Here is a 15,113-nt window from a genome sequence, read left to right on the forward strand (position 1 = left end):
TGAATCCAGCGCTTACACTGTATATACGAATACAATGAGTACATATACTCACAGCACATACTGTGAACAATGTGTCTTAGCTTCCCAAATAAAGAATTCTTTGCAGGACTTCATTTCATTTAGTTTGTGAGAATGTATTCCAGAGTGAACAAACAGCTCAGATGACCACTTGGAGTGAATTCTCTTTCCACATTGTGGGTCCTGGGGAATCAATCTTGTTGGGATTGGTGGAAAGTGCATTTACCTGGTAAACCATCTCACTGCATGTTTCTAAATCATCTCTTTAAAATGCTTCCCCCCAAAAAATTGCTACTAAGGACATCTATTGTGTAACACACCCAATGAGAAAAAGATTTTACACTGATATGCCGAGTAAAAACGCACCAGTCACTTTCACATGAGCGGTGCTGGCCCCTTGATCTTGAACTTCCCAGCCTCTAGAGTTGAGAAATACACAGTTCTTTAAATGCACTATGTACACTGGACACCTATTGTGCTGGGACCGGTGTGTGTGCTTGTGTGTGGTGGGAGTAGCTATGTAGCTCAAGCTGCTCTGGAACATGCTGGAAGTTTAGACATGAACTAGTTCCTCTATATGGTGCTTTTATCATGGAGGAAATTCAACATTTTTATCATTGTTGCATTTCTGCAGGGCAAATTTAATCTATATTATTATTAAGTAGTTTCCAACTACTTAAAAATCTCCTTTGAATTTAAGTAGGCTAATGAAATGATCACACAAAAAAACTTCAGGTATTGGACTGTGCAAAATAATCCAAACATTTCAAATGTATTATAAAACCAACATAGACAACTCAAAGAGAAAAAGTTTTATTGATATAAAATGCACTTATAAAATGTCCACAGAAGACATGTAATTTTTCACTGCTATATAAATTTATTGGGAATGTTATTCACATCTACTGTCACCTAAAACATACTGTAAACAATGAGTTATACCCTAAAACAAATGCATAACTGATTCTCAGCAATCATTGGTTTAATCATTAGTAAGGTTACATGATCACATCTATATTCTGGAATGTGCATTTACTTTGATGTAGTGTAAGGAATTCAGAGCATAACTGCACACCAACGCTTCAGAACAGTCACCACTGACTGGATCTTCATGATAGGACTCCCTCTGCTTGAAAATGGCAGCGTTTGGAGAAGGTCCGCAACATGGCTCCGGACTCTCACCGCAGCAATCTGTGGGCATCTGTGACTACGTGTGCACACACAAAACTAAAAGTTTACCTCTAGTAAACAAGTGCAACATTACTGTCAATTGTTCTGCATAATTAAATAGTAAAGCCTAAGTATCTGTAAACAAACAAAACACACAAATGCTCAAATCTATTTTTAAAAACGCCATCAGTCCGTAACTCATATGGTTTCTGTGATTACAACTGAATTTCTGAAAGGCGCATGTCTTATCTCCGGTAATAAGGCTTTGCAATGAGCGCTTCAAATTCCAACCATGAAATGTACATTTCTGACATTTATCTTATGCAGCATGAAGTTCAGGTCAAGGACTTCCAAATCCTGAATACCACAGTCCATTTCAAAACTCCTCCAAGTTATGGCTCTGCAGCAGGTTTAGCAGATTAAAAATGAAGTGTTTAACTCCCTCTACTTCAAGTATCAAAGAACTCTGAGGCTCAAAATCTCTAGATTGTAACTGAAAATACAAAGCTTCAGAAAATATGCTTTTACAGAAGTTATTAACTGAAATAAGATTCTTAAGCTAAGTATTATCTGGATTAACCTGCTAAGCACAAGGAATTGATAATCTCAGATCTGAATACTTGCTCCCAAATGGTAAGACAATTTGCTTTAAGACACATGGTTTCCAAGGAGAAAAAACAGAAAACTTGGAACAGTTTTCACTTTAGTTTTGTTTCCTTTTGAATGATACTTGGACTTCGATCTGAACATGGACGCCTGGCTTCACAGTACTTACGAAGAAGGAGTCACTTTGGAAACGGACATTTCGAAAGCCCTGCAAAGACCTTACAAGTGTAGTCTTTCAGTGCCATCAGAAACCCTGCAATAGTCTGGTACCTTAAAGCTTCAGAAGGAACTGATTTTCTGAAATTTTAATGCTATTAAAAACAAAAGGTCAACTAGGAAGCACTGCTGTCCCCCAGCGCTGCAGACAATCCCAGTGTGAACACAGCTCTCAGAGTATGAGGTTTCCTGCCTTTCCCAGGCTCCTGAACACACTCATTGCGAAGCGAGTATCTCAGGGAAACTCAGACCTCACTGCAGAGCACTAAACAGCAAGTCCTCAGGCGTTCTGGAGCCGGCTCGCCTATGTAAAATATTGGAGAGGGTGTGAAAGTGTGGAATCAACACGCTAGGAAAACAGTGTAACAAAACCAAACACGACTATGTTGAAGCCTTGTCTAGAGTAACTGAAAAATAGAAATCATGAGTCTTCTATAGCATTCATTTAAAAAATACATAGAAGTGAAAAGTGCTATTTTTCAAAAAGTACAATTTTCCTCCCAACTATATCAACATGGAATGATTTCAGTTCTCCGTGTACTAAAAGCTGGAATTTTACAAAACTATATTGCGACACTTCATAAACCAATCTTAATCAGTAGTGGCTTCTGCTTCTGCTGGACCCCTAATCAGTCTCCGGATCCCTCTCTTTCCTGCAGGACCTTTAGGTTTAGCGAAGCTCTGCTTATGTGCATGTTGCTTAGGATGTACTTCGTCATAAAGGAAGTCTGCAGTCAGTTCATCCCCATTGTCTATCTCAATCTGCAAAAGAGGAAATCAGTAGTGAGAAACCATATAAAACAGGGAACCTTCAAAAGCTAATACAAGCCGGGCGGTGGTGGCGCACGCCTTTAATCCCAGCACTTGGGAGGCAGAGGCAGGCGGATCTCTGTGAGTTCGAGACCAGCCTGGTCTACAAGAGCTAGTTCCAGGACAGGCTCCAAAACCACAGAGAAACCCTGTCTCGAAAAACCAAAAAAAAAAAAAAGCTAATACAAGCAATGAACCAGCTCGCAGGTATGGAGGCTACACATGAGCAGGAGAGAGATCCAAGACCGTGAAGCTTCCCTTCCGCCCTTCTCAGTGATGCGCTACGGCAGTCGTATAAGCCCAGTCAGTCACAGTCCCTTTCTCGCTGCCTCTCACTGCTCCTCTTCCGTCTCAGCTATACAGAAGTGAGCCTGGACCCTCTGGCTGCTCTGTTTTCTATACTCAAACACCAGCTCTTTCATCTTTGGGACACTTGGAATCACTCACAACAGGGGCAGGCCAACGATGGCCTACAGACCAAATCTTAAGAACATTTCACACTTTAAGGGACTTTACAAACAACAAAAATGCAAAGGAGACCCACATGGCAAAGCCTAAGATATTTACTGTCTGAGCTTCTGTAGTGTCAGCTAACCCTTCCGAAAGGTCCTCGTGCACAGCGAGATCCACAGAATCTAGAGTTGCTTGAGGCTCCGCACCCCAACAACAGCAATTTGTAAGTCTTTCCTTATGGCTACCTGCATCTAAGAACATATATGGAGATCGGGTAGCAGCACCCCACTTGGTAAACTGACAGTATGTTCTGTATATGTTGTACTCCTAATGCTACACATGGCCAATGAGCATTTGCAATTACCAGTGCTATGAAGAAACTGAATTATATATTTTATTCAACTTTACACTTAAAATAGCCGTGTGTGGCCTATAGCTCCCATACTAGATAGTACAGATCTCCAAAGAGCGGGATGGGGGGGGAGGAGACCATGATAGATCACCCCCAGGCACTCAGCAGGTTCTAAGCACTTAGGGTGAGAACCATGAAACTGAACGTTTTCATTGCTAACCATGGCACCTCAAAGTTTACATGGTACTAAGTGGAAATGACAAAATACCCAGCAAAACCACAAGACCCTTAAAGAGTCTACCTTTCTGATTATGTCCATCTGTAACTGTCTCTCCACGATCTCCAGCAGAGGGCTCTTGCAGCTGGAATACAGCATCCGCTCTCTTATGCTGCACGTGTACCCCGGCATTGAATAAATAAAAACTGTACGGTAGAATAACAACAGTTAGGACTATCACTTACAGCAAGTCTGTAGCCTCCTCAAACTTCAAATAACCCCCGCAGGAAACACGTAAGACTATGGTACTGAAGCTGGTAGGCAAAGGGAAGGCTCTGTGCTGAAGACAACGTGTCACATACCTATGGACTCTAAGTAGTCTCCTTCATGAGAATGCTTATACAGAAAGAAGTGGTAACGGGCTGAATCCTTGGGAATCCTCTTTGGCAAATCTTTTAGTTCTGTATTTGTTGTGTTGGCCAAAATTATTGTTTCATTTTTTATATCTATTTCCTACCAAAAATAAACAACATTTATTAAACAGGTAAAATACAAGTTAACTTAGAAGACAAAGATGATGCGCAGGTGTGGATTAGCTAGCTGACTTTTTCATACACATATAGTACTTGCGATTTAAATAAAAACATGAATAAACAATGACACCCTGCCTTAAAAGCAAAAAGTTAGTAAAAAACCAATTCATTAAAAATAGGAATTATACAAGCCATAATTTACCAAAAAGAACAGCTACTTTACAGCCATCTTACCAACTGTACATAGTTGAGTTCTTTGTTGCTCAGTTTTTCCAAAGCATGGAAAGCATCTCGAGAAATAGGGAATGCCACTCCTTGTAGTGTCTGATGCTTTGTGTCTACACCCACGTCAGTCTGTACCTACGACATAGATAGAATTGACGGGGAAAACTTTAGTTTCTGCCCCGCCTGTCCCCGCAACCGTTCAATTCCAAATAAATAAACAGAGGCTTCTATTAATGATAAACTGCTTGGCCTACTGCTCAGGTTTATTCATAACTAGCTCTTACAACTTAAATTAACCCATAATTCTCATCTATGTTTAGCCAAATGGCTTGGTATTTTTTCTCAGTAAGGCATTCTCATCATTCTTCCTCTGCGTCTGGCTGTTGACTGCATCTCTGTCTTTCCTCTTCCCAGAATTCTTCCAGTTGGTCACCCTGCCTAAACTTCCTGCCTGACTACTGGCCAATCAGCGTTTTACTAAACCAACATGAGTGAAAAATCTTTACAGGGTACAAGGGCATTATCCCACAGTAGAGAAGTGCCTGAGGGCAAAAAGCAGAAAACTCCACTTTAAAGAAAATATTAAATCTCACCCTTTCATTCAAATTCTTAAACCATTTTAAACTTAGAAGGCATGTAGTGTCACACTGTGGCATGCAGAGGCGCGTGTGACACTGGCATGACATACTGGGAAGGAGCCTCGAATGAGCAGTTTCAGGACTCTGGAGTTTCCTTCACTGAGCCTGGACAGGTCCAAGTAACTACAGTTAACTCTTCTAAAGTGTCATCAGATTACCTCTTTAAATGCCAACTTTTCTTGCTAGAAGTTCTGAATAGTAAATGTATACAGTAAGCATAGATTTTACTGTTCTACTGAACATAAAATGGGAAACAAACACCATGCACTACACTGGAATGAGGACACAGGACACAGACAAACCACACAGCTCATAAGCCACGCCCGCACGTGCCCCAGATGTACGGCTTTCTTTACTAAACAGCTCGTGTGTGAATGAGAGGATACTTGAAGAAAGCTTTCCAAGTACATGTTTACGGTTTTTCTACTTGATAAATGACAGCTCATAAGGGTCTCATTTGCAATATTGCAACAGAAAGCCAAATACAAACTACTTAAAAAAAATGAATGGAGATTCTATGGCATGGTACTGGATAATGAAAACATCATAGAATATATGCAAGTGCATACCCCAATATGATCCTCTGGGCTCTGATTGCAAGGAATAAAACAAACTTTCAAACTTGTAGGAAAAAAAAAGTCATATAAAAAGCCCTACTCAAATAACTTTAGCTTAAAATACATGCTACATCCTTGCCATCAACTTCATGTTAAGGGTACTGAGCCATTTACAGACTAGTCGGCCTAGTATGAAGACAATGAACAGTAGTTTGGGACACTTATGCTTTGTAAAGTTTCAGAAGAAAGAAAGTAGTTACAAAAGTCAACTAAGACTGCTGCAAAAATATTAAAATTATGTCTCCAAGTTTACTGGCCTCAGAATGCTTAACAAATACTCCAGCTCCATCTACATCTCCAAGTTCACAGAGATTGAAGTCCGTTTAAGTGACCTTCAGCATTCTCCAGCATTTAATTTTATCCTCTTTAGCAAATACTAATCTCTGAAGTAATATATTTTAAAAAATTTTCTTTATGAGGTTGTACTAAATATAAAACTCTTTGCAATCAATGGGTAATACACGCCTCTCTTCAAAAAGTACTCACGGCACAGAAGTGTCTGCTTTAACATGTACATTTTGGGGACAGCCCTTTACGAAGGGCTGTTAGTTAACATGAATGTTTTACTTCTTTTTCTGAAAACACATTAAGCACATAGATCCATCCCTAAACTAAATAATCCTAACCGATCCAACATCCGAATTTCAGTTACCTTTGTGTCTATTCATTCAACACATGGTATTGTGACACACTTGAAACCTTGAAAGCATTAAAGTTATAACTTACCTCATTAATTTTAATCTGTCGTAATTCTTCCTCTGCTGCCGTCAGTGGGGCAGGCGAAGACTGGGACAGCAAATACTTTTTATATCCATGTAATGATACATCTTCCTGTGAGCAAAGAAATAAATGATTATTTTCCAGAAATATAACCAAAGTGAGGCTACACTAGGAAAAACAAAAATTATTAATTGAAAAAATTAAGTGATAATACACAGCATAAGAATTTTACTCTCTTATTTTCATCTTCTATTTTGAAGGATTCAAAGCTTTTAAGAAGTGTCTCCTTTTCCTCAAGTTTATAATCATTAAATCTTTTAAGTTTGATCATCAAATAGTGAACTGATCTCCAGCCTCAACCCTACAGGGCATATATAATTTGCCATCTGTAGAAAACTGGCTGACAGCTATTCTCATAATTTATTCTGCTTCTAAGTCTATATTAAAGTCACTTATACAGTATTTGCAGAAGTATTCGTGTAAGAAAAAAGTACTTCAAAGAGGTATGCTTCTGAGCATTGCTCGCGGAAGGCTGAGAGTGAGGGAGCTAAGATGGTTTGATGCTGAGGGCGAGAAAGCTGAGAAGCCAGCCCAGTTCACAGCTAATGGGAAGAAAAACGCGCCTCCTCTCTTTGCTAAAGCGTATCGTTTTCTGAAACAGAAGCATAAATCAGCTGTTCAAAGTGTATTCCAATCACCTTAATTTGCGAATATAGTCATAAAGGCACCGGTTTACCGTTCCTCTGAGAAATTCTACCTCAGTAGTGTTTATTCTCAGTATCAACAGATACGAGTGAATTAGCATGAACTGCGTATCATGAGAAATAACAATACTCTTCTTATGCTTGAGACAGGGTCTCAACATGTAGCCCTGGCCGCCCTGAACTCAGAACACAGACGAGGCTGGTACTAAACCCTAAGACTACGCCTCCCAAGTGCAAGGATTAATGAGGTGTGCCTCTATGCCTGGATTTACCAGTTTTGTTTCCTGTTTTGGTTTTTGGGTTTTTTGAAACACATAAAACACACACACAAACACAAGTTTTGCACCTTTACTGTTCCAAATACTTCATCTTTAATGTGGCCACCTCCAAATTCTTTCTTCAGAGTTGCTCTTGTTGCTGCATACAACATTTTTTGACGAACCTATACAATTGTGAAAGTTTTACACGTCAGCAGTATTACCATTATAAAAGAAAGCAACGATAAATTAAAACCTTCAAGTACTTAACCCAATAAGGATGCTGCTCACTAACAACTATAACACAGGTGTCTAAATCGGTAGTGACCAGTAAGGTAGATTTTAAATTATGTAGGATACTTTTTTAAAGTAGAAAACAAACCAAATTTATACTAAAAAAATTACTAAAATACTATTTCAAAATATTGGAGGGATTAATATAAAATAACCTTTATAGTGATAGTTTACTCAAACTATTATCAAACATTACTAATTAAGAATCAAATATTCATGAATTGCTGATGGCAAATACCAGTAGATGAGGCACAGTGGGATGAAAAGACAAACGTTTTATTATTAAAGAGCTTTAGTGGCTTTCATGAATAACTATCAATTGACAGGAACAGTTTCATAATTCTAAAGGGTGAAATCTGCTATTTCTTCCAGAGGAAGAACTGAAATGGGTAATCTTTTGAGAATACTGGACAGCATGAACAAACAGCTTTCTATAAGAACTCTGACACTCTTTATAACACTGGGCTGTATCTACATCCCAATTCCACCTTTTAATTTATTTAGTCTACTGGCAACTCTCTTTTGTTTTGTGACAAGATTATCCCTCTATGAGAAATGATTGCTTCTTCTTATCCTTTTTGTAGAATGAAGATATTTTAGAAAAAAAAATCTTCTTAGTATTTAATGTTTAAGAAGAAAAAAGAAGAAAAAAAACTAAAAAACATTACTCACATGAGAATGATCTGGAGACCATGCAATGAATATCCATTCATATCCCTGGGCATTCTGAGAATCTAACCTGAATAATACATAGCACGGTTGCTTGTCCTCCAGCAGAGGCAAAACAAAGGAATCGTAATCCTGCTCCCAGGAATCTGAAGGCTGACTACATGATCCAATCACAAGCTGTTCTACGAAATGAAAATGTTAAAACAAATAAGTGGTCTGCAATAGCAAGTGATAATATGATGAAGACGAGAAAAACGAGTTATTTCCCTATTACTATTTTCCCAGAAAAATTGAAAAGGTGGAATTATACAAAATAACTATGATCTGAGGCATTACTAAGAACAAATATAAAGATCTTAGAAAAAACATGGTTAAAATATTTTATATAAATAACATAAGGAATAAATATAAAAATAATTATAACTGAGTTAGTAAAGGGCAATTAGATTTTTATTTGTTAAAATATCTATGCTGAAAATTATATAAAATTTACATATATAAAAACCTCACATATATATAGAACTTTACTCAAAACTATAATTTTTAAATTTTATAAATATATCTTGTTTCATAATTTTTTATAGTTTATAAGAAATTATAAAACAAGCTTTGGCTCCTACTTAACAACAACAATATTGTGGATTTAACGTGTGACTGGGAGTTGTCATTTTTAGGCACTATTTTTAAGTAAGATTCTGAAGGGAATCTTCCCACAGAATCACTTGTGCACACAGGCAGGTGCATGCTATAGCACCACACAGCATCTTCCCTAAGAGAGTGTCAGACATGTGAATGTCAAATGAAAACATTCTTCTTGTTTTATTCGCGTTTTAAAATAATTCACAGGCTATAACACAAATCAGAAAAATCCCAGAAATAAAGAGCAATAAAACAACATGCAGGTTATGTGAACTTAAAAACTCAAAAGAGCATCATATGTTATGCCGGCATTTAAGTAAAAGGAATTGCTCATATATATTAAACTTCCAAATGCAGCTACCCCAGGGGGAGAAAAAGAGACATACAGTAGTAGTCCAATGATGTTTTAACATCAGAAAAACAGTAACACTTAAAAAGTTAAATTAGGTTTGGAGAAAACTATAAAGTACTAAGTCATTAATAAAAGAGGTAGGCATTTATTTTTTCAGTCTCTGAAATTTTCTAATTTAACATTTTTCTCAAGATTAAAAAAAACTGAAAGATATTTAGAAAATAAAAATTTTCTTCTGAAGAATTGCAAATTTAAGATACATTTTATCTTAATAAAAGATACATTTTATCTTTTTATTTTGTTTACTAACTAGTCACTTAGGAAGTAACAACATTCACAACTTTAGCTACCTTGAAGTGGACGTTTGCTCCTATGGAATATTGTAAGATTCTAAACTAGCTTCACATTTTAATAAGCAGAAAAATGAAAAAACAAAGTTGATTTATTCCCAGTTCATGAAAAAACAAGTTATTTTTCCAAACAAAAGGTTCTCAGATATTTAAGAAAGCACAGGGATGCTTTCGGCACATTCATTTGGACATGAAGTTTTTAAAAGTTCATCTAATTCTGATGTGGTCACTCAGACAGTTTTCCGGATCACACAATTGCTGTTAAGGAGTCGATTTATAATTTGCTATGTTCTTAGAATGTTTCCAAACAAGAAATCTCCTCTCGTGTCCAAACAGACACCTCCCCCCACCCCCCAAATATTTCTACTTCAAAACACACTTTACTGAATTAATTAGTTTTGTTTGTTTTATAGTACCACATGGTTACTGATTTCCATTCTAGAAGGGGAAGCACTAACATGAGACATGGATGAAGTTATCATACCAGAAACCACCTGGGGTTTCCCCAATAGCTGTACAATCTAAAAGGAAAACAGGCTGAAAGGGAAAATCTGAGCTTGTTTCATGCTGATTAATAGTTCAAATTACTAATAACACTTGGAGATCTGAAACTGCAACAGTGAACACTCAAAGGGCACATAGTATCTTAAAATGTTAACTAACCATTTTCAATAGATATTTTCAGAAGTCTGTATTTCCCGTTTCTGGCTCTGGCAAAGATTTCTTTAACATCTTCACTTGCTGTGGAAAATGATAAAGAAAAACAAACCCATTTTTAACTTAGAAGTACTTTATTTTGCTCTTTACACAAAACAAATAAAAAGGTAGAGTGTATAGCACTTTGTTCTTATAAAACAGAAGCACAAAATATGGGTATTGGCTATTACTAAAAAATAAATATTATCATTTTAAAAGTATATGAACTCAACATTTTATCTACAGAATTGTGTAGCCGAAGTAACACTGAAGTAATACTTTTAGTCAAACCTAATAATGGACAAAATACTTCATGTTTGAAAACGTTGAAAGTTGCCTCTATAATCCAATTTTAAGTTTGTGATAGCACCTTCATACCCTGTATCTGTCCGTCAAAAACAACAGGATCAAGTCTCATATTCCGATAAAGAAAAAGCTTGTAAAATGCACTAGATCTAATGGTGTTTATATCTTTCTTGTATCTCTCAAAAAGCTGTAGTAGTCACTGAGCAAATACTCACTTAATAATTAGCCTATCCCTTGTGTATGCACTACTGCTTCCATTTCGTTCTTGTGTTGATTCCCAGCAAGACTACTATTTCGGTCTTACGATAAACGGCTCAAACATCGAACTTAGTAATAATTTTGACACATTTAAATGTCAAAATTAACACGTTAAAAAAAACAGACATGATTTTGGAAATGAGACATGAATTTGGAAATGTTTTGCCTGGCTGCGTATGGAAGAAAGAGGTGTCCAAAACCCTTAAACACAAAACAAGTTGTTAACTGGTCACCTGGGGAGGAAAGACTCAATTGACTATTACAGGAAGTGCTCTAGTTTATGTTAGAACTCGTTAAATAACTCCAGGATATATTATTTGATCCTGAGGAGATGACTACTTCCAAGTTGCCTATTTTCAAAGCAGGAAATAAAGGAGGGTTAAGATACGCAAGCAATTGCACATTCAACAGTTCCACGGGGTGATAAGGTGCAGCCACACAGACCAGGCATTTCAGCTGCCTGGGGAGCATCCAAAGATGGAAAAACACTTCCTACTTAGGATTTCTCCGAGAGGAAAGCGCGCTCCCGTTCTGAGAGAGACAATCCGGGGAGTCTGGGAGGCAGCCTACAACTGTGGGATTTGTTTGTTTTTCAAATGATCCGAGTGCTGCAACAATCTCCTTGACGGGGGCTACCGAGGAAAGTCGCTCGGCTGGCCCAGGTCCCGATCCACACGGCTCGGCTCTCCCGCACCCACTGCCTGTTACGTGGCGGCGGCCCCACAGGGCCGCCAGGGACACGGTCGGGGCCGTCACACCCAGAGCCGCTCCAAAGCCGTCCGCGCCTCCAGCGCTCGGGCCCGCAAACTCCCGGGAGCCCCTGCCCCGTGGCGCCGTTACCTTGGATGCCGGTCTGGTGGGACATGGCGGCGGCCGCAGGTTCCCGACTCCAGCGGAGGGTGCGGCAGCGGCACCGGCCGGCGGATCCAGGAAGTAGCGGCTCCGCCTGCGCGTCATCTGCCCGCGACTCTCCGCCCCGCCCCCAGCACCAGTCGCCTTAGCCTACAGGCATAGGCCCCGCCCATGGCTCCGCCTCCTGTCCTTTCACTGGCTACTCTCAGCTGCCGTCAGAGTCTCCGCCCCACCAGACATTGGTCCCGCCTCTCCCGTCGCTGGCCCCGCCCCACGCTCCCGACCTCTGCTGCTGAGCTTTACGAGGTAGCTCCGTAAGGCGACTAAGGTAAGACTCCGTAAGGTGTTAAGGTTCTACACGTGTGTGCACAGGGACCCCGCCAAAAAACTCCTAGGGGGAAATGACCATTTCCCCAAACATACTTTTTATAGTAAAAGACATACCCTTTGTTGTAAAGAAAAGGGCACTTTAAGGCGACCGATAAAACAGCTAAACATTTGCATAGCATAAGCAAGCTTGGGTTCAGGACCAATCCTGGCCTATTTTAAAGACTGTAGAGTCCTTCATCATTTCCCCCGTGATTTAAATTTTAAGCTGTTCACTTTTCAATTGGTCACTCACACAAAACCATAGCTGTCACCTCAAAAAGAAATAAAATGGTTTATTCTGAAACCAAACATGTGGCTATAGGGGAGGAGCGCACAAATTTAGGTGACCCCCCCACCAGCATCATGTTCCAACTTGGTAACAATTTTATGAATTTTTTGGTAGTAGCAGAACAAAAGGAAATCTCAAACCAAGGTATCTCTAAAATACATATTTGGTGGGGACATGGATTCAGAGATTTCCTGATGACATTTTTAACCTTTAAGTGGTAGAAGCTAAGTGGTTTGAGCATTCCAAAAAGATTTCCCTAGTGATCCCAAAAATGGATGTTAGGTAAGACACTGAAGTGGCTGTGAACGGGATGGTTCATGATAATTTGGTTTAGGACCTACAACACCACAGTCTTACACAATCAGGTGGTTCTAGCCAATCAGACAACCTTCTGAGTCTTTAAGTCTTTAGCAGGTGTGGGGTGGCTCTCTTCCTGGGCATTTCGGTTCTCAGAACCCTGTCTCGAAAATAAAAAGAGAGAGAGAGACAGAGAGACAGAGACAGAGATCTCATAGTTCTTGTTTTGGTTCCTCAAAGAACTGAGTATAAAGTCACCGAACCACTGAGCTGACTTCTGTGGTCAGTTCTACCACTGAAAATCATGAATAGAGATTCGCTTTAGGCTAGCCCTTTATTGTTTCAAGTAAAATGTATATTCACAGTTACCCAGAATAAATTTGTATGGAAACAGCAGATGGTAGTCAAATTTTTTTCTCATTTTAGGCTTTTATTAGCATGCATTTTTTCCCATGAAAGTTAATTCTGTTATTTATTTCTATGTTGGTTTTCTACTGCTCTTAAGTAGAAAGCTAGGTCCTGATTTTAGAGCCTTGAACTAATAAATATATAAGATTACAATATGCTAACATGCAAATGCTCTTCAGGCAAAGAAAATGACAAGCCGGCAAAATCTCTCTTTGAGTATGGTGTATTTTAAATAAGCCACTAGACTGGCCAGCAAGACCACAGCAATCAAGAGCATTACATTCTGGGACCTGTGATCTCAACTCTTTCTTTACCAGATCCTCCTATGCACAGCCTAGCCACGTGCAATCTGAGTTTTGGGGACTTCTTTGGGAGGTGCTTATTCCAACAAGTACTTCCTGGCATAATGGTTCATCCTGATTTACCAGTTTTAACTGTGGTGTTGCACAAAGGGAAAATTGTCGAGTTTCCTCGCGGGTTTTTAGCTGATTCATGTCCTGTTGATTACAGAACATTGTTTTAAAAAAAAATACTGATGAGATTTAAAAAAAAAATCTTTCCCATATCCATGCTTAGAAAGGACCATTGTGTGTTTAGCTTGACAAGAAGAAAGTCCAGTTAAGTTTGGACCCTTCCTGTCACCTCCTAGGAAGAAAGCCCTTGTTTTTATTTTCTGCAAACATGTAGTTTATATAAAATGTACAAGGGCCTTAGGTCTCAACAGAGTTCTGATACCTCTGCCTCTTTGTATGTTGTTGTTATCATTACTATTATTTTTTTTATTATTTTTGTGAGTAGTTCTAGTTGTCCTGTAACTCACTCTATAGATCAGGATGGCCTCAAACTCTCAGAGATCTGCCTGCTTCTCTGCCTTTGTGCTGGATTTAAAGGCATCCTCCAGCCTTAGAGATCTCACAAGGTATTTTTAATCCTGAGGAGGGGTAATGGTTATACTTCTCTTTCTTGAACCTCTTAGACTTTTTAGCTTTCTATTTATCTTTTCCATTCTAGAAAAAAAATTCCAGCCATTTTAATTAAGACAAAGTCTTAACATAACACTCCTTTTTACTAAAAATATCTTTTTTCTTCTTCTTTTTTTTTTTTTTGGTTTTTCGAGACACAGGGTTTCTCTGTAGCTTTTGGTGCCTGTCCCGGAACTAGGTCTTGTAGACCAGGCTGGCCTCGAACTCCCAGAGATTCGCCTGCCTCTGCCTCCTGAGTGCTGGGATTAAAGGCGTGCGCCATAAAAATATCTTTATTTTCACATCTTTTGAACATCTGCTTCTCTGACTTGGTGGTGGCGTGTGTGTGTGTGTGTGTGTGTGTGTGTGTGTGTGTGTGTGTTAACATCGTAAAACATAGTAACATTAACAAGTGCATTTGCCAAGTTACTTGGAAACCCACTGTTGAGTCCAGTGACATTTTTCCTTAGTATAACCTGTAGAAATGCGTCCAGATGTGCTCTGCAGTGCGAATGGGGACTCATAAACGGCAGTGAAAGGACACTGTCCCCTTCCTCAAAGTGCTGTCTGAGGGGAAACACTCAGTTTTGAAGGGTTACCCTCTGGTGTCATTAAATTTTATAAGATCGTGGGCAAGTGGCAGGAAGCACTCATGACCAAAGGGATCAAGTTAGCAGACATTTCTGGCTTTATCTTTGTCTAACTTGAAGTCTGGCTAGGTTTTGGAAGGAGGGCCCACGGCTTGAAAGCCTGCATTGCAATCACTGTACAAGTGGAAGCAGGAGGCCATAACAACATAATGAGTGTCCTCTCTCCTACAAAAAGACAACGCTATG

General features: G+C 39.0%; 1 protein-coding gene across 1 annotated transcript; it reads right to left on the minus strand.

Annotated features, from left to right (window-relative positions):
- Positions 1–815: 815 nt before the first annotated feature.
- Twf1 (twinfilin actin binding protein 1) lies at positions 816–12,125 on the minus strand. Its single transcript, XM_075960447.1, has 9 exons — positions 11,941–12,125; positions 10,504–10,581; positions 8,503–8,681; positions 7,626–7,721; positions 6,582–6,686; positions 4,610–4,735; positions 4,205–4,355; positions 3,927–4,048; positions 816–2,772 (listed from the first exon to the last, which is right to left on the minus strand). The coding sequence occupies exons 1-9, from the start codon at positions 11,963–11,965 to the stop codon at positions 2,602–2,604; spliced, it is 1,053 nt and encodes a 350-aa protein (XP_075816562.1). The 5' UTR covers positions 11,966–12,125; the 3' UTR covers positions 816–2,601.
- Positions 12,126–15,113: the final 2,988 nt, after the last annotated feature.

This window comes from Microtus pennsylvanicus, chromosome 2 (genome assembly GCF_037038515.1).
Source record: "Microtus pennsylvanicus isolate mMicPen1 chromosome 2, mMicPen1.hap1, whole genome shotgun sequence".
NCBI lineage: Eukaryota > Metazoa > Chordata > Mammalia > Rodentia > Cricetidae > Microtus > Microtus pennsylvanicus.

What these genes read in the sequence shown, in the direction of transcription:
- Twf1 (XM_075960447.1), bottom strand. Translation starts at nt 11,965, where the DNA reads ATGTCCCACCAGACCGGCATCCAAG. An exon ending in GAAAATATCTATTGAAAATG is followed by an intron (nt 8,682 to 10,503) that starts GTTAGTTAACAT and finishes TTCATTTCGTAG; the next exon opens with AACAGCTTGTGATTGGATCA. An exon ending in GACAGATTAAAATTAATGAG is followed by an intron (nt 4,736 to 6,581) that starts GTAAGTTATAAC and finishes TCTATGTCGTAG; the next exon opens with GTACAGACTGACGTGGGTGT.